Consider the following 20,556-nt stretch of genomic DNA (forward strand, 5'->3'; position numbering starts at 1 on the left):
CACATCCCTGGCGGACACCCCACCTCACTGGAATCCTGTCGGTTTTCTCCCCATTCATACCCCATCGCACCTGCGCATAGTTGCCTGCGTGTAATTTCATCAGGAGCGATAGGATATAAGGGGGCAACCCCAGGCCCTGCAAGACCCTCCACAGTTCCTCCCTAGGTACCAGGTCAAAGGCAGTCTTAAGGTCAATAAAGGCCAAGTAAAGACTGCCCTTGCCCAGCACGACCACCTTCCAATACAGGAGGGCCAATCTGAAGGCCTGCTCAGTGGTCCCAGTTCCAGAGCGGAATCCAGCCTGGAGATATGACAGAATGTTGTTGTCATCCAGCCATTGGAGCACTCTCCCCAGAATCAACTTCCCTACCACCTTTTGGGATGAGTCAATAAGGCTTATGGGCCGATAGTTGGCGGGGTTGTCTCGACATCCCTTCTTAAATATAGGGACAACCTCCGCCCCCTTCCATGATTCAGGTACAGGGCCCCCCCCAAAAAATAGCGTTAAGTAGGGTGGAAACCAGCTTCCCCCATTCCTTAGGCTTGGCACGTAGCAAATAACCGGGTATCCCATCAGGCCCAGCAGCTTTTAGGGGTACCAGGGACTTGATTACGACCTCCGCTTCTCTGGCGGTAAAAGCATCACCCTCACTGACCCTTGTGTAGTCGGCCAGAGGAAAGGAGTCGATAAAAATCCCCTCAGGAGGAGTATAGAGGGACAGGAAATGGTTGAACCAGTTCTGGGCTGGGATGTTGCACGTCAGCAAAGTGCCGACAGGCCTGTCCCTAGATCTTACCAGACTCCAAAATCCCCTAGCATCCCTGCCCAAACTTGCCTTCAAAAGGTCTGCCCAGAACTTTTCCCCCCACTCTCTTTTTGCTACTTTTATGGTCTGGGAGTAGTCTTTCCTTGCGAGCCTAATTGCAGCTTGAGATTTAGCTTTAACAGCACCTACCAATACTTTTTTCTTTTCCCTGCATTTTTTGGTAAACCATCCCTGCACTTTAGGCGGCTTCTTCCTATTACCAGCGCAGGGAGCCATGCTTGGGACAATGAAGAGATTGCTCAGGGCCCTGGTTAAGTTGCAAAAAGTCATAGTGACTTCCTCAGGCAAATGGGTCAGCGAGTCCAGCTTACACTGAGCTGCAGCTAGGAGCACCCCTATAGCTGCCACTTTCTCTTCTGCCATAGTGAGCTTAGCCCACTTCAATCGTCTGCCGCAGTTAGATGGGTAAACTTCGTGGGTGTTTGGTGCTATGCGGGATAGAGTTCCCTCCTGATCATTAAGCCACTGGGGAGGGAGGGCAAGTGAGAGGAGATTGTGATCACTCTCAGTTGTCGGTACAACCTCCATATCCCTCAGGATACTCCATGAACTGGCGTCAAGAAGAATATAATCTATTCTTGACGTGTGGTTCGGCCTGTTATAGGTATGGGCTCCTACTGAGTCAGACTTTGTCCTCCCATTGACAGCCCTAAGATCAAGTTCCAAGTTTAGGGAATTAATCTGTACCGCCACTTGGGTCCACCTCCTAATGGGGGGCAAGGCTAGGGCAGGAATCCCTCTCCTGGAGTCCTCCTCATCAATACCCAATATATCGTCCAGGCCCAAGGGCTCAAACGTACAATTCAGGTCTCCTGCCACCAGGACGCGAGATTTGTTGGGACGCTGCCTAAGCGAGCCTTCTAATAGAGCTATTATGGGAGATTGTAAACCTCCCTTCGTGCCTCTAGCATAGATATTAAAGATGTCCAAAATCAGGCCACCCCGTGCACCCTTTATTGAGATGTTAAGAAGATCGGGTGAGTTGATGCGATGCTGAACCACCTGACAATCAAGTGAGACAGCAACCCATATGAGAAGACTCTCTGAAAGAAATATAGTTTGAACAAATGAAAAAGGCAATCCACTTTACAATAGTGTTTTTATATTTATTTTTTATTAATTTGTTTTTGTAATTTTAACGACTTCTCTGGTACATTGGAATGTGCTGGTCTTTTAGGGACGTGAAGGCTTCATTCATACCATTATCTGTAACTCTTAGATTGTGGCAGAAATATTTTGTCAAGTAGGGCAGACATTTGAAAAGAACACCGTAGTTACGGTGCTGTTTTTAGTGTCGAATAAAGCATGCATTATATCTCGGTATATTTGCGTGATTTCAATGAAATACATGCAATAACGTTATAAAAGGATTTAAGCACTGTGGGCTCTTTGACATTACGTAGATGTTTATGTATTTCATCTTGTTAAACGTGCATTTTTAAATGCTAAACCTTTCTTTTGCAGAATCACATTATCCACCATGTCGATCGTACTCGAGGATGTGTCCGAGGTCAGACCTCTAATAACAGAAGAGGTAAGTGTTGTGTTACTTATATTTCTATATTTCGCAAAATCTGAAGCTACATTGTTCCTTTACTCTCTTATACAAATTGAGATCTTACTCATCTGATGGTATGTCCCAGAATCTGCTCTATGAAATTTGTAATATCCGAGACTTGGCAAAATGCTACCTGCATCTTAAATATTTTAACAGCAGCAAGCTTCACCATAACCAGTATTTTATCATATGCCGATTTATGTATAGTATTTCAAAGAAACAAGGAAAACTCTAAGCATCCAAGCGACACGTGGTAATGATGATCCTGTAGCAACAGTGGTCTCCATGGAGAAAATGTAACACAAAACGATAAGCCTAGGCAAATCAAAACAGTGCTTTTAATATATAGTAATTCATCCATAAATAACATTCCAAAATAAAGTCCTACAGTGTGTACCAGGGTTGGATTGGGATTAAAAATCGGCCCAGGCACGCTAAACAAAAGTGGCCCAAATTTGCATATTGTCTTTCCACAAAACACTGCTTCGGCAAAATGTTATAAAAAAAAACAAAAGGAGGGGAGGGGGTAAAGAAATGCACAGATTAGTTTACACTGGTGAAACACACCTGAAAACAAGTGAGGTCACTTCTGCTCAGGCCCCCTCTCAATCAGCATATATTAATGGGCCGGCCCAGCAAGAGAAAGGGAGTGACACCTCTGCCCCTTGATAAAAGGGCGGTAATGGACGCCCATCTGCCTCCAGAAAGGCCACTCAGGCACCCACTGGGCCGCTGGCAGTATCTGAACAACTCAGAAGCCACCCAAATCGGCCCCCAGACTGCTCAAAAAAGCAGCCCACAGCTGGAACTGGACACCGGCCCCTCTGGCATTGCCCCAGTGCCCGCGTTACCAATCCGACCCTGCAGTTTACTGTAATCGATGTTTGTCTCTCGTGAAGGGCAGCATGCACTTCAAGTGATAGCCGTTTCGTCGTCCTCTATTGGCAGCAGATGCCGACACTGCTGTCCCTTGAAGCGCGTGTACTGCCCTTCATGAGAGATAGTGCTGATGCAATATTCTGGTTCTCAGCAGCTCCGCCTCAGAGGGCTCTCCCGAATGGCCCACCTCTCTAATACTGTACATCGATCAAGTTCCACAGTCGAACGTGAGAATTCTTGATCCCGCCAGCACCTTCCCAAGATTTTGGTGATTGCTCAGCTCCTGTCAACCTATTGAGTTTAGAAGTAACTCTGGCCTACATTGTATCTGTCCTGATGATGGTCCTACTATTCAGCTAAGGATCAAAATGAGGTCAACAATGTATACAGACAGAGCTTGTGTTGATTTATTGTATACTTTTTGGCCTGTATCTCTACAAATGTGATTGTGACACCAAAATTAGGCTTTCTTGTCACGTTTAGTACACCTTTGCCTGAGCACTTCCCTCACTCTATTCTCATCACTTCTTCACGCGACACTGCAGGACTAGACTTTTGAATTTTATTTATGGATGGGTTACTATATATCAGAACATTGGAATCTTGCGAGCTCCATTGAAAACAATGAAGTGTCCAGGCTTCTAATGGCTGTTTGAAGGCCGGATCTACAATGTTGTCGTTCATAGCTGTTGCTGTGAAAGAAGGTCTCATGGAGCCTGAGGGGATTTCAATCCCCTCTGGTTCCCTGAAGCCTTTGTTTTATTTATTAGAACATTCTGCCCTCTAGTGGCAGAATGTTCTAATAGCCTTACAGTCCTCTGTAGATGGGCTATACCGGCATTAAAGGCCCTCGCCTTCAGTTCTGACCTTTAACTCTGAAGCGGGCCGTTGCGGGCTATAAGTTTATATTAAACATTGCTTTGATTTGCATATGTTTAGCATTTTGTGTTATCTTTTCTACCTATGGACCACTGTTGCTATGGAGTGATGTATGGGAGTTTCTCACTGAAGCAGTTGCTAGCAACAATTAATACTCCACAGAAGGTGTGGTTTTATAAGGCGTGTATTCATCGCTTTAGTATGCATTGTTATTCAGTGTTTGTGGGATCACCATTATAACATATCTGACTGCAATATCTGTATATGTACATGATCAAACCCATGCAGTGGGCAGTTTGACTACATGTTTGTAACCTGGACAAAATAAGTCCGGCACTAGTGTGTTGTCAGTATCCTATTTCTCATTAATTGACTGCAAACAGCCCACAGGCATTTACTTACATTTCATCTGTGTAAATGTAAAAGAGCAAAAATTGCACACACTGCACTCCCCCAGGCGCGGGTGACTGAGCCATTGCTTTAGATTTCCGATGTTCCACCTGAACATTTCACATTCAATGCTGTGGCAGACCCCATGTTCAATTAAAATCTGATCTCTGAGACCCCCCTACATTTTTCGAACAATATTTTTACTGCTTCATTGTGTCAAACAAACCGTAAGATATGAAGGTCAGGTTGGTGTTTTATAAGGTTGCAGAAGCCCAAGCCTTCAGAATCACTGAATCTTAAAAGTGCAGGTGCAAATCTCTTGTGCCTACTTTAGGGCAGCCCTCATCCCATTCAGGTGGCTCGTCTACTGGGCACACGCAAGAACCATTCTGAATTTGAAGTTTAGAGTCTCAAGACTTGGAGGCCATGTACTGAAATGCAGCGTGGCAAAGAGTTGTCCTATTCTCAAGTGACAGGTTGTTGTGGAAAGAATGACACCTACATGCCAAAAGAAGGGCAGGTATAATATTTAAGTTGTCACTGGCATATGGGATTCAAGGTTGGAGGAACGCACGTGGACCGTCTCCTCACCCTGCTCCATAGAATCCAAGATTTGTTGTCTCTATCACTTGGGCAGTACTGTGGCAAATGGGCTGTTCTCTGACATTCAACATTTAAACTGAGCTTCTGTACACTATTTTGTTGCCATGGTAAAGAATGCCCAGTGCTGCTTTGAAATCCGACAGACCTATTTTGCAACATTTGCTCCATTTTGTGGATGTGAGTTGGTTAGAGAGCGATAGGAATTAATGCAGCCGTTCTTTATATAGAAAAAGCATTCTCTTTACTCAGTCCTGCATCTCTGATAATCCGCAACAAAAACATGTTTACTTGTTGTCATCAGAGGTATTGAATATTGATCTATTGCGCCATTATTCATTATATGGCCTCTTTAAACTTTCCATAGACCCCCAGTCTGGATTTACCCTTTCACTCCCCCAACTCAACCAAATCAATGACAAGCTATCAGCCAAAAGTTTACTGTGGTGGGACGCAGGTCCTTTTATGCATATCTATCGAACAATGACAATTTGTCTAAGGAAAATGAATATATGTACTTAGTTACAATCGGGCACTCTGGTCTAGATTTCCCTTATTTGTGCTCCAACTAGTACTACACAGGTAAAACCATCTGCAACCCACAGTGGCGTTCCTAAATCTCTGGACATCTGCTATGGTTTCTCCCCACCCAACACCAAGCCACCTGTTGGAATGGAATAGTCCTCTGCATGGAAGTGGGCCTTTCCCCCTGCCCTGAGGACCCAACCGTACTGTTGTATGGATCCCTAATGCTGATTTTTGTTGTCATAGGCAAAAACGGATCATGCATGTGCGCCATAACATAGGCATGACTCACAGATTCCAGTCTTGCCCAAATGTTACCCTCCTAGTGGTGGAAAGTTACTCCCCCCACCAAGAGTTAAGCAGCACAAGCGTGGTGGTGGCAGCATACCATTTAGTAGGACTGAACAGGTCCCATTTAACCAATTACTGGAGTGAGGCCTACAGGCTCACTCACCTTTTTAAAGTTCTGCTGCTGTGTACTTAACTCGCCCTTGGCCCACATCACTTAGAAATGAAGTTCTGCACAGCACAAAAGTAGTGACTCTGCGCAAGATGTAAGTGAACCTGGAAAGGGTACAATACAGGGCTAGGGAATTGCATGGTGAGTACATGTACTGGGTATATGTATACCTACAAGGGATCCTAATAAATGTGCGACATAGTGCTGTGCAGTGTGTGAGCAGTGAAAGCATGTGCCAGGTGCATGTGTGCTTATGATAAGTGCAATACATGAAGTGTAAAGTAATGTGCAGCATGCACATAGGGAATGTGTGTGCTGGCAGTGTGTGTATTTGCAGCTAGCACACCATGGTACAATACAGAAAGGTGCAGTACTGAACAGTGCACGCAGTGCTGAGTGTATGTGTCTGTGGGCACAATGAATGGGTTTAACAGTACTGAATAGTGTGTGTGTTGCATTCATACACTAAACGCTTGTACGAAGCCTAACAGACACATTAATAACCCCAGACTTGATTCCTTTTTTGCTCCAGTCTGAACTAGGTATGAGACCAATCTATGCAAGCCTCTAGAAATGCCCAGCCCAGCCCAGCCAAGTGAATTTTTTCAAGACACTCCTTTCATCCCATTTTTACCAGGTCATTACCACCCAGATATATAACGAGCTCCAGAGACAGTAGTCCCTCAGGGCTCTTAGTTATGCGATCTGAAAACCTACTCTGCTGCACCATCTGAAGAAGGCCTTCCATAGCCCTACTGGCTTAGGCTTAAGCTTATGGAGTGGTTGCAACCTGTATGCCACCGGCCAAACCAAGGAATAACAGATGAGCCATACAACCTTGGGAGCTATTACTAATACAAGAGAGCAAAAATAAAACATGGTGGCACAGAAAAAAGGGGAAACTGTAATCATGGGTGTCTGAGTTGGGAGATAACGCAGACCACGGTCCAGGAAAGCAGGCGTCCAGGACCAGGAAGGGATAATCAATGATGCACCCTCCTTCAGGGAGTCCGAGCACAGCACGGGTGCTCCTGCAGCAACCACCAGGAGAAAGCACGAGTGATCTCTCTTCTTTTGTGCTCCGTTTCATATAGCACAATAAGGGGGCCTATATGTGCAGGAAGCAGGCTGCTTGGCCATTGTGGGTGCAATAATATGCGTCCACCTGCGGGAGGTAAAACGGTGTGGAGATGCAAGCGACCCCTTTCCTCCTCCTTTGTCACACAGCTACATGCTAGGCTGCAATACTGTGTCCTGTCATGAGTGGCCACCCCAAAAAGGAGAGTGCAAGATGGGCCTTCCCTAAATAGACCTCCGCTGCCACGACAATGGGAGTGGAAGTGGCATGCCACCTGTGCCCTGGACTTTCTGGTTCCTGTCCTGCAATACATCTCATGAAGTGGGTACCAGGAAGCTTACCTGTGCATTACCGAAAGCCCTCCTACTTCAACCAAAGAGTCATGAGAGTAAGGCAGGGGACGGAATTAATGTGGGACTCTTCGTATACCACAATGCACCCCTTATAGGGATGCACTCCTTTTATAACTGAGAGTAGGAATTTTTTTTTCACTGATTCTGGCTACCACCCGTGTATCCCCCCGACATCATAGGGTGGTATTTGCAACAAAAGCCTAGATTGTGCTATCAGTTTCCCTAGCAATTTGTGGTCGGAACACAACCGACTTGAGTCTCGGAGACCAATGTTGTGACTCGATAATCCTTAAGAAAATTAAAACTCTTACTAACCTAAAAAGAAACCATCTATGACCAACGTGTATATTGCTACTGGATTCAAGCTAGCCTGGCTGATGAGGGGTGTTACCCCGAAACCGGTCCCAGAATGCTTGTTTCCGGTCCAGGGAAGACCTGGCTTGGCAATTCCGGCTCAACTGTTCCCTTGAGGAACAGGGTCAAGACTGATTGCATATGGCTTGGTCTGAACTGAGGTGGTATGGCGAGCTAAAGAATGATGATGATTCAACCCAGATCTGTGAGTGTCTGAAAAGTTTCAGAGCTCCGTCCATCATCTCCTTGTGTTTGCTTTGTTCACCCTAAGTTGGCAGGGTATGCCCAGACGTGGGTCCCTTGCTCACGTTGCCAATGGATTCAAGCTAGCCTGGCTGATGAGGGATGTTACCCAGAAACCGGTCCCAGGATGCTTGTTTCCGGTCCAGAGAAGGCCTGGCTTGGCAGTTGGCACTGGACTGTTCCCTTTAGGAACAGGGTCAAGACTGATTGCATATGGCTGGGTCTGAACTAGGGTGGCGAAGTGAGATAAAGAACGATGATGATAAACCCAGATCTGTGACTGGGGTGAGTGTCTGAAAAGTTTCAGTGCTCCGTCCATCATCTCCATGTGTTTGCCATGTGTCAAATGTGCCATCATTGAGGTGTATGCTGTTATTATTTGTATGTGTACTACACGTCCAATGCCCTCCAAATACCATGAGATGACCCAAGTTGCTATCTTGGAAGCACATAGGCTGGCCCCACACAGGGCAGTGTCCACCTGTACATGGTCCACTCTGTTACTGTGCAGAGTTTGCAAGAGTACACATTTTATGCACAAGTAGTCCAGGTTAAGTTGCAAAAATGTATACTGGAGGTTAAATCATAAATGTTGAGTATAACTGCATTCAGTATTCTAAAAAATATATTTTACATCTCCAAACTAAATTTTCTTTTTCAGGGAATCTCCGTAATCTTTCCAGAGCTCGAAATTCAGGCAAGTACCACCTTCATGTTTTCTGTTATTCACTAAACAAACAGTTGCAGCTGATGCTTTTCTTTGAGACCCCCTAAGCTCTGATAAACAGCCCGACATTTGAAGGGAACCTACTGAACTGCAAATCAGCCTGCATGTTAACTCCTTTGATTCACTTGTGAAGATTTGATGGTAGGAAGTGACACTGCAAGAATGAAATTAACCCACCCCATCATGATTCATAAGTTCTCTAAATTGGATAATGGAAGGTAGTCCTCCATTTTCACGTGTTGCATACACGTTTGATTTGTATTGAATCCAGGCCTGGATAATTTTTGGGGAGCAGAGTACAAATTCCATAGTGCCTCATGATTGAAGGGAGAGCCTGAATAGGATCAAAGAGTGCGATGGATATTCTTAATCACAGCTACCAAAAGACCACTAGGAATGGGAAATGGTTAGCAGGGATTAGTCATGGACTTTGGATACGAAGGTAAAGAGTACGAGGAGGGCAGAAGTGGTGTTTGATTGTTGCTGGCTACACGGTCTCTCCTCTAACCGCTTACATGGAACACTAATGCGAGCTGTAGCGGGTTGCTTTTTGTTACTGTCATTGAGTGACTTATGTAGTGTGGTGCACCATGGTGTGAGAAGAGAAGATATTGGGGTAGTAGGGGACCCAAGAAGTAGGAAAGCAAGAGGGTCTAGATAAAGGAGAGACAGATGAGCAAGAGGAGAAATTGGAGAGGTGACAGGATGATGGAAGACAAAAACGAGAGGTGTTACAAAGAGAATGTAGGAGAAAAGCAGTGGAGAGAGAAGGTAGAGCAGGAGTGGCAAAGAACAAAGGAATCAGACTAGGAGGGGAAGAGAAGAAGACATTTGAAGGGGAGAAGGGATGGTGAGCAGTGAGATGAGAGAGAACGAAGTAGGGGCAAACAGGAGGCAAATGTTTCATAGAGAACACGGACCTAACCTTCCTGCTTTTTCTTAAGAATGTGCCAGCTGTTTTGGGGACAGGATGTTAGCTGGCGGAGCTTTATATGTTGGGAGGCTGACAGGATCTGTGGGGCGAGAGCAGGGGGAGCTTAACGTTAGAACACGCAAGTATGGCATACAATCAGGTGGCTGGAGGGGATTGAGAGCAAGAACTGAGCAAGAACTGAGAAAAGGCTGGTCTCCTTTATGGGTAAATATAATGGTTAAGAGCTCCAGGAGACAGATCTTATACGAGAAGGGCTGTCATTGGAGGGGGTAATAAGGTGTCTTGATGGCAAAGAATGTATACACAGACTAAAGTGCGAGGACTATAGCTTAGACATGGGTGTAAAATGACCTGTGGAAGCAGGGTTTGAAGCACTGAAGCAGGAGGAAACTGTATAGGATTGTGGTATCTAGAGATGCCATGCAGGTACAGAGCCCATGGGAATGCCAACACAAGCATGGTACAGAAAACAATAAAAAGGGATCACCAATATTCTTGCTCTATCAACAGAGGCCACCATCCACCCTCAAGCTGCCCTCCCCAAGCCTTCCTATTCACACTGTCCCCTGACCACCATAGTTGTAGTTTGACATTTAACCTCTGGCATTACTTCAGCAGGCGACCCTGTACTGCTTCATGTTGCCTTTTCATAGCCTTCCTATTTCAAGCAGCTCCTTTCTTAACTAAGCCGAAGTGGACTAAATATGTTTGGTTTTGATTTCTTGAATGCTTCCTTTAAGCAGATAATTATTTCTTTATTTTCAAAATACCACCTAACTGTAAACATGTTTTGATCAATAATGGTCTTTAATTATGAATGTGAGTGTGCCCTTATTTTCTTGACCCCGCCTGTATTTTCCACCCAGATCATTGCCAGTTCTGTCCCAAGTTAGAATGATCTGAAGCTTCTAAAGCCAAAGGCAAAGCCAATGGAGTGGAAGGCTGCGGATGGAGGTCTGCAAAGGACCACACATCATGATAGTAGTAACAAAGTGTTAGTCACAACAGAGAAGACATTAGATTTAAATCTATTGAATTACTTATCAGGTTTACTAATGCTAATGAAGATCAAAAATATGCTTTAAAAATATGCTATTTTCACATTCTACACATGTTCAAAGTGAATTAGAATTGAAGTTTAATATAAATTCTTTATTAGACTTGCTTGAGAGTACTTTAATGAGAAGGATTTTGTTGTTTTGAACGCTTCTCTTTTTGCGAGAACAGTTTACGGCTCAAAGTGTCTCTGGACTCTTGGAAAAGGACTTGTAGGAAATTGGATAATTATATGAGGTGGGTGACTACCCACCTCTTGGAATAATCGCAACCTTTCCTGGAGTAAATACCTTAAAGTCCCTAAATTGACCAGAGCTCTAACCCCTGTAGCTATGGCACAGAGCACACCAGCTTGTCTTAGGAGAATGCGTAAAGTATTTATACAGTACCAAAACAGTAATTTTTCTTTTTTTTTTTTTTTTTTTTTTAACTTTATTTATGAAATTTGAGCGACCATACATCATAAGCAAGTTACATCAATGGGTTCATATGGCAGTGGGAAGCAGTACAAAGGTGACAAGGAGCAGCACAGCAATCATCAATAACACAAGATATCAATAACTCAGGATCGCATTTTAAGTCCATAATAACTGTGCAGTGCGCTGCAAATCAGACTCCCCCTGGCGGAGCCGCAATTCTAATCTCTCACGCCTCAGCACCGGGCAATTGGAAGACACTCTCCACGAGCCTAAGGGCCGCTGCACTTAACGGCCAGCCATTCGCATCTGCAATGGAGCACACCATTCACCGCAGGCTCTCCGCATGTCATGAGGGATTGTCCCATATGTAGCTATGGGATCGCCTCATCCCCCCCAGCATTCTCCCCTTCTAACAAGTAGCAAGTCAGTGGAGCCCAAATGTCAGTTGGTCGTGAAGCAAGTGGTAAAAGTTCAGAGTACGTGTTAATTTGTTCCTGGCAATAAACAATATCCCGCATCCAATCCTTAAATTTGGGGGCCCTGCCTCTGCCCCATTTACATGCAACTCGTCTTTTAGCAAGTAAGAAGGCCAGTGCAACGAATTTGCGGTGCGCGGCTTGTATGGGCTCCACATACCCTAAGAGGGCAAGGACAGGGGAAGGCTCTATCTCCGAATTGATCATTTTGGAAACCGCTGTAAAGATCTGACGCCAATAACGTTGCACCGCCTCACATGCCCACGCCAAGTGGAGGAAGTCTGCCCCAGGAGCATGACACCGTTCGCACCTATCATCCTCCCGGAGTCGGTATTTGTGCAACTTGACAGGAGTGTAATACAACCTGTGAATATATTTATAATGTATTATTCTGAATCTGCTACTAGAAGAAATACGCTCCGTTTGTTGAAGGCAGAACTCCCACTGTTTGTCCGTCAGTGGGATCTGCAGTCCAAGATCCCATTTCTCCCGAGCAGCAAGAGGCGGCGCGTCCACCAGCGATCGCACCGACCCATAAATCTTGGAGACCAACTTGGCAGGGGTCTCGTCCCGAAGGGCACGCTGCAGCGGTGTCACCTCCGGCGGCTCCCGTGGGAAATCGGGCGTGAGTGCCTTAAGCCCCTGCCGGAGCCGGATATACAAAAACACCTCAAGGGGAGAAGGTTGGATGCCCCCATAGAGGTGCTCCATAGAACGGAACGTGCCATCATGGTACAAGTCCCCCCATGTCTTAACGTGGATAGCATGGGCCAATTTCTGAAACCCTGCCTCCTGCAGCAGGGGCATGGCAGGGTGGTAGACAAGCGGCAAGAGCGGCGCGTATACCATATTTAGGCCCAGCTTAGCTGTTATTCGCTTCCAGGCCGTCACCGTACTTGCCACTGTCGTGGGCGGTGCATCTGCCCCCGTTACTGGAGCGTACAATGCGCCTTCTATGGGGATCGGATGCGCCAACCAGTGTTCGGCCGCAAGCTGGGGCATGTATCGGGGCTGCCGTATCCAGAAATAGGCGTAGTGCGCCTGCGCCGCTTGAAAGTACAACTCAAAGTCCGGGACGCCAAACCCGCCCTGCACAAACGGCCTAGTGAGGACCTCCCATTTGAGTCGAGGAGACTTCCCGCCCCAAACCAAGCGAATAAGCTCCGAGCGCAGGGTCCGGAAGAAGAAACTGCCCGGGTAAAAGGGGATGTTCAGGAAGAGATACAGCAACTGCGGCAGGATTACCATTTTAACCAACGACACCCGACCCGCCATAGAAAGGGGGAGCGTAATCCATCGAGTTATGCAGTCTGTAATACGGGTCATCTTCGTGCCATAATTGGCCCTCATCAGTTCCTCCCTGTTTTTCTCAATGTGTATACCTAAATAGGTGAAATCCCCCTCGCACCAGGCTAGAGGGTACTCCAGCGTAAACCGTCTAGTAGACGCCGTAAGCGGGAAAACCCGAGACTTGCTCCAATTGATCTGAATTCCCGAGAGCCTGCCAAACCTGATGAACTCCCTAAGAATCGGGTGAAGGTTATCACAGGGATCACGAATATATAGAGTAATGTCGTCCGCATACATAGATATCAATATCTGTCTTTGGAAACACCGCATCGCCTTATCCTTATGATGCTGCCTGAGCCGCGCCGCGAGCGGCTCCATGGCGATAGCGAACAACAGGGGCGACAGGGGGCAACCCTGTCTAGTGCCCCTGGTGATATGAAACGCCTCAGACAGTTTCCCGTTCACCAGCACTCGGGCCCTGGGGGATATGTACAAGAGCCTAATCCAAGAAATAAAGATGAGGGGAAACCCCATCAATTCCAGAACCCGAAATACATAATCCCACTCGAGCGAGTCGAAAGCTTTCGAGGCATCAAGGAAGACGGCAGCCATCGGGAGATCGTCATGTACGGCATTCAGAATCGAGAAAAAAGTACGTAGGTTATGGGATGTTGCCCTTCCGGGCACGAACCCCGCCTGGTCAGGGAGGATTAGGTTAGGGAGGAGTAAGTTAATGCGGGTAGCAATTAGTTTAGCAAGTATTTTTACATCGCAATTGAGCAGTGAGAGGGGTCGGTATGAATCACATTGGTCAGCAGCTTTACCAGGCTTGAGGAGCGAGGTAATGAGGGCCATACGCATCGAAGGGGGCAGATGGCCCACCTCTAGAGCATCTTCATACACTTCGCGGAGGACCGGCGCCATAAAATCGATGTAAGTCTTATAGAATTCGATTGGGATCCCATCAAGACCTGTGGCTTTGCCCGATTGCATATGCATAATAGCCTCCCGCACCTCATCCAATTCAAAAGGGGAGCTTAAAAACGCCCGTTGCGTATCACTAAGCCATCCCAAGGAGACATCCCCCAAATAGTCCTGCAGGTGCAGATCCCCAGCCCTGGTCGACGTATATAAGTGGTGATAATGCTCAACAAATGCGTTAAGAATGAGCGTGGTATCTCTGTACACTGCACCGTTCCTGCCTTCAATTTCCAATATAGTATTCGGCGGGCGCGTCAGTCGCATCGTCGCTGCCAGGGCTTTCCCTGGCCGTTCGCCTTCGCCATAGCGGCGAGCTATCCAGTGTTTACACCTAAATTTCACTTCCCGATCGGCTTCAGTCATATATTCCGCTATCTTTTCACGGATACGAGCGAGCGTGGCATCTTCAGGGTTGTCGGCCAGCGACACCTCAAGCGCCCCAAGTTCACTCTCCAGAGTACGCAGGCGGGCTAATATGGTTTTGAGAACGCCTGACCCCTTAGCGATGCACACTCCCCGTATGGTAACTTTAAAAGCGTCCCATATGGTTCCGACCTCAGTCACGGAATCTTTATTGCGCTCAAAGAACTCCAAACATTCCTCCCGTAACTCCTCCTGAAATACAGTATCTAGCAGCATCATGGGCTGCAGGCGCCAAGAAGTCACAGGGGGGCCCAGGTCCGCCGCCCGCAATGTGACGCGGGTCGGCGAATGATCAGAGAACGTGCGTGGGAGATGGTGTGCATGTTCAAGTGCCGCATGAAAATGAGGGGAGATAAAAACATAGTCAAGGCGTGCCCATGACTTTGCTTGTGCCGTGAAGTGTGTACCTTCACGCGCGTCCGCATGCAGGTGCCGCCACGTGTCAATTAAGTTATGATCAGCCAATGCTTCCAACAGGTTCGCACGCGCCTTAGTGTAATGGTGCGGGGCCGGGTGGGATCTGTCCCTAGACGGATCTAGTGTGGTGTTGAAGTCCCCCCCCCAAATAAGCTGTCTCGGGCCCACGCCCACAATTGCCGCATTGAGGTCTGTAAAGAAATGCGGGTCATCTATGTTGGGGCCGTAACAACAGACCAGGGTAACCGCCACATGTCCCAGCCTACCCCACATTAGACAGTACCGCCCCTGAGTGTCACTTTTAGTGCCCTCCATACTGAAGGGCGTTCCCTTCTTTATCAATATCGCCACACCCCTAGAGTACGAAGAGTAGGAGGAGAAGGCAGCAAATGCCGCCCATCTGCCAGCAAAGGGGTGGCTGGCTTGCACTCTGAAGTGGGTCTCTTGGAGAAAGGCAATATGTATGACATGGCGGTCTAGATAGGAGAGTATCTGTCTCCGCTTTCGCGGGTCTCCCAGACCCCTAACATTCCACGTCAGGATATTTAAGGCCGAATCTACTCGTGTCATGGGGACAATAAAGGAGTAAGATAGTGCTGCAACAGGGGAGGGCCCCCCACGCAACCATAAATATACATGTTTAACCGCAGTGTCGCCCCAGCATCAGAGCAGCGCCACCACCTGTGTCCCATATGTCTGCAGTTACCTCCGCCAGACCCCACGTGAATAAGTGTGGGAGGGGCCGGCTCCAAGAGGGGGTCCCCCAACACGCCACCAGCAGGTGCACCCATAATCTTCAAAAAAAACCTCACATTGATGTTGGTCGCGTACAACAGTGCAATAACATATTCAAACATTCCCATCCCCCCACCCCACATCTTGAACATTTCCAACAGAATTCCCGTAACCTTCTGAAGAACATGGCCTACCGGCAACGTATCTAAGTCATTCTCATACTGCACTGGAAAGCGCACCTCCCCGCTCCACCCAGTGTCAGCCGCCCTGCATAACCACCATTCCCAAGCATTTTGATCTAAAGTTTTGGCCAGGGTCGTCACACACAATCGTTCTGTCCCAGTCGTCCAGCAGCTATCTACAAGAGATTCCTCATTATTCCGAGCATGCCAACTCCTACCACAGTCCTCAGGCGCGGGCATATCAGGGCGGCCCGGGCTAGTAAGCTCCAGGGCCCTCGCTCCAATCCCCTCCCATTCACCCCCCGAATGTAGGACAGATAGCCCCGTACACCCCATGACCCATGACCCATCAATGAGCGTCCCTACCTGATCGCCGCCGAAGGCCATAGTCACAAACAGTGTGTGCAGCAGGGGTCCCCGCCAGTGCCAATCCCTCCGCCCGGGCAAAGTTGCCCCGGTAGAAGCGAGGGCAGCGAGAGAGACCAGGGCCCTACCCCACCCCCAACCCACTGAAGCAACCCCAACTTGCCAGAATCCCCTCCCCTCCCCCCACCCATAACTCCCCACCTAAAGCTCAACAGGAGCAACACAGTCAGTGTAAGCAATGGGGTACACCCCATGGGGTCCGTCCAGAGTGCGCCCATATCCACCCCCAACGGCCCGTCCCCCTTACAACAGGGGAAGGTGCGGGGAGGTGGCGCCTGGAATACGTTACCAACCGCTGTCCCACATCCGACCAAAGTAGTTCCAAACAGTCACAGCGTCTTCATGCTTGCATGTCCCTTAGGCTTGCATCTGTATTAAGCATATGACAATAGTTCCTGAGTTCGCAGATCCATCTAGCAAAAAAAACACACCCACATAGCTAGTGTTCATCTTCACGATCTTCCTCGCCACCAGCAGACCTCTCTGTACGCCCATTCTTCAGAGCCTTAAGAAACTCCTCTACCTGCTGCGGGTTTGTAAAGAAGTGCTGCCGTGCTTGGTGGGTAATTCTCAGTTTCGCCGGGTAGAGTAGTGCATAATCAATTTGTCGGGCCCGCAGTTTCTTTTTAACATCGAGAAATTTACGCCGCTGTTCTTGCACGATAGGCGTGAAGTCTGGGTAAACGGTAAAGTTGACCCCATCACACGAAAGTGTCTGAGCCGTGCGAGCCGCTCGCAGCGCTGTGTCCCGGTCTCTATAATTTAATAGCCGTGCAATGATGGGTCTTGGAGGAGCTCCCGGTTTCGGCCGCGGCCCAAGAGAGCGGTGTGCCCTCTCGACGATAAATTGCTTAGAGAAAGCGTCGGAACCAACGGCGGCCAGGAGGATCTTTTCCACGTAGTCTTCCATGCGCCCTGTATTGGTGGACTCCGGAATCCCTACCACGCGGATGTTATTGCGGCGGCTACGGGCTTCCAACTCCTCATTCTTTGCTGCTATAAGTCTCAAGACATTATCCATTCTTGAAAGCTGCGTGGTGTGGGAGGCTGTGGTATCGTCGTTATCGGATATCCTCCGCTCAGTTTCCGCAATCCTCTCTTCATGGATATCTATTTTCTGCGCGATGGCGTCCATTCTGGACGATAGCCGGTCCACTTTATCCACGATTGTAGCAAAACCTTGCTTCATTTCTTGCATCAGGTGTTGTAGGTCTGTGGCCGGAGAGGAGGAACTCGCCTCGGGCGCGGGCAAGCCCTGGGTGCCTCCCGGGTCCTGCGCACCCCGCACCCCTCTCTTGGTCGCCGGGGGGTCAAACGTGAGCTTAGGCTGCCGGCTGTCCTGCTTGCGCATCGTGGGTGCTGACACAGGTCTCAGTATGCTGGCTTCTGCTATCCTCAAGGGCACAGGTGGGCCCAGAAGTCCCGGACAGCACACAGCGCGACCTCAGTGATGAGTACCAGGCCACCGGCGGGTCCGAACCAGCCACCCCCGATCAGGGAGCAAAAGGCAGGTAAGAGGCGTCCACCACCACAGCCCCCAGAGGAAGACCGGCCGCCGGAACCCTAATATCCGCAGATGCCGTGGCAGGCAAATGAAGCGAGATGCAGGGTGCAGGGCCGCGGTGTCCGTAGCGTGGCGCCTCCCACGAACCTCCAAACAGCGGGCCGGTACACGGGAGAGAGGCCAGCCAGGTACCGGCATACAAGAGATGAGCCCAGCTCTCGTCGAGTCTCAGTAGATGGCCCCGGGGCGGCGAGTCTCCGAGTCCCCCTCACAGGCCCGGGCACCACACAGCTGCCCACCCCGTCGGGTGGGCGCAGTCTCGGACACCTTCTCGTCCTCCTCTGGCAGCAGGGGGGAGGGGGGGAGCGCGCACCAGATCCCCGATGCGCGAGCCAGCCCCCCACCTCCACGGGCCCTCAGCACTGGCTTTCGTGAGAGCGGGTCGGCCAGACCAGGGCAGGGTACACCACCATACACCCTGCCCGCTACCCTTCTAGCAGGTCGTATCTCGTCGTCACTGCTCCAGAGGAGGGGGGGGGGGGAAGCGGGGGGGGGGGCAGATTCACCAGAGCACACTGTCCCTCAGCACCCGCCGCACGCCCCGGCCCCCACCTCACCGTTTCAAGTATGCCTCTCCCGCGGATGGCGCCGTTCCTCACAGGGCCCCGGGTGCACCGATAATCCTCGTGCAGCAACGTGGCTCACTGCAGGGAGGTAGTGTCCGGCTGCGCCTCTCCCTCTCTTAGCGACCTCTCCGCCATCCGCACAGTCTTCAAGGTGCCGCCAGCGCGGGTCCCCAGCACGGCCCACTTGCCTCGTGGTGAGCCTCGGACTTGCGTGGATCACACGCCGGGCGGCTCGCTCCGCCCCACGTCTGCTAAGCTCCCCTTCCGGCTACCGCCGCCGCTTACTCCGCCGAGGCTGGTCGCACAGGGCTCCAACTTGCACCAAAGCAGCAGCAGAACACCCTCAACAGCCACGGGTAGTTTCGGTCGCGGGAGCAGCGGCTTAAACAGGATAAATTACGGATTTGAGTTCCAGGCTGCAGGAGCCTCACAGCAGTGCGGCCATTCTGCGTGCGCGCTCTCTAGCGCCCCACCAAAACAGTAATTACGTTGAAATACAAAGCAATAAAAATCCCAAACTGAGTAAAATGTAATAAACAAAATGACAAAACCACAGTATAGGATCCAGAGATATAATTTTTAAAGCAGGAATAGGGCCAAGAAGCACTAAGTGCCAATGATAGTCAATGGTTGCAGTTGTCTGTGGCCTAGGAGTAATTTGAGGCTGACCGCAATGGAGCGATGACTGTATATACCAACCAGGTTAGTCCTGGTCATAGATTTTACCTTCTGTCTTTAGTCCTTTAAATCCCAATCTACCACAGGAGTACACTTCTAAAGAATCCAATCCCTCCTCCACCCCCCTCCCTCCCCACACCCCAAAAAAGGAGACCTAGAGACCGAATTCTGGTAGGACATGGTTTTCCAACAACCTGTGGATACACAGGAGTTGCTTTGTCATCCTGATACTATTCCTTTAAATTGCACCCCCATTATTTATGTAAAAAACGAGCAGACCTGTCAAGCAGGATTTGCCACTGTAGTGTCAGAGGATGCTCACAGCCCCGTCCTGCATACTCTGTCGGGTCAGCGGAATAATCCTTGCACATTCAAGTCAGCCTATTGTTTGCTCCTCAGAACCACTTCACACCTACTGAAATGCTAATTACTGGCTGTAGAAGTGAGAGCAAATGCTAATTTTGTCTCAAAGAAATTTAGTCAGGGAAAGGGTAGATTTCTAAAAAGTCACTTTCCCTTAATATTTATTAAAAATCCAGCTTCACCATTGAATTTGTCAGTACTATTAAAAATAGGTTAATTATTTTTCTAGGTAGTCCCAGTCCAGAGACTGCCACAATGAAACATTGATTTTGGGCCCTAGTTTACTGTAAGGTCATGTTAACATTACATTTCTACATGTCCAACTTATAAATTCCATGCACCCTACCTTATGGGCGATAGTGTCTACATGAGGTGACTTCATATATTTAAAAGAGATTTTGACCTCTTGAAAGGGTTTATTTAGACATGTTGAATTGCAGTGTTTACACTGTAACAGTCAGGCTACAATGGTAGGGTTGAGCTCATGTTTTACATTCTGTGTAGTGTTGCAAGTGACATTGAACTTGCCGGCCCTGAGTATACTTTCTACCATATACTAGTGTTTTATAGATGAGCGAAACATATGCCAATTAGGACTATGCCAATTTCATTGTGTTGAAAGGAGGCGCACGGGCACTTTACCTCTGGTTAGCAGGGATAAAGTGCACATAGTGCTACTGCCCTGAGAAATAAGGTCCGGCAAAAGGCACCAAATCTAGGGTGACCAAGAAGAAAAGCCTGGTTTCCTAGTAGAGTCCACAATGAGCACAGCTTTGCAAAACTGCTTTCTAGGAGTGAACCTAATAGAAACCATGAGGGCAGGAATGCGAAGGTCTAATGGCTCTCCATGGCTATTGGGGCCCTTGGCGGAACTGCCAAATGTTTGAGATGCCCATTGGTACCACCAGTGTGCAGCTGTAATGGATGGCAGCAATACTTGTTGTCTGACCCTGGGGGTTATGTCTGTCGCACCAGAGCTGTGTACTTGAGATTGTAGGGATGTTAGTGTGCCGGCATGCTGTGCACATTGAAAACTTCACTGGTGATAGGAATTCACTTGTGGTACTGGTATTTGAAATCCCTTTAGGGGTCTAGTATGCTACTCACAAGTGAGCTCTGCCAGCAAGGTAAATATGGCCTCCAGTTTAGAGGCCCTGTCTATGCTCGAGTGGC

General features: G+C 48.6%; 1 protein-coding gene across 1 annotated transcript in view; it reads left to right on the top strand.

The window, feature by feature from the left end:
• NDRG1 (N-myc downstream regulated 1) overlaps positions 1 to 20,556 on the top strand; it is a 177,944-nt gene that overhangs the window by 71,931 nt on the left and 85,457 nt on the right. Inside the window, exons 2-3 of the mRNA XM_085604884.1 lie at positions 2,292 to 2,361; positions 8,808 to 8,843. Of these exons, the coding sequence (XP_085461010.1) occupies positions 2,308 to 2,361; positions 8,808 to 8,843 (90 nt within the window). The 5' untranslated portion in view covers positions 2,292 to 2,307. The remainder of the gene's footprint in view (positions 1 to 2,291; positions 2,362 to 8,807; positions 8,844 to 20,556) is intronic.

Source organism: Triturus cristatus, chromosome 5_1, assembly GCF_964204655.1.
Source record: "Triturus cristatus chromosome 5_1, aTriCri1.1, whole genome shotgun sequence".
NCBI lineage: Eukaryota > Metazoa > Chordata > Amphibia > Caudata > Salamandridae > Triturus > Triturus cristatus.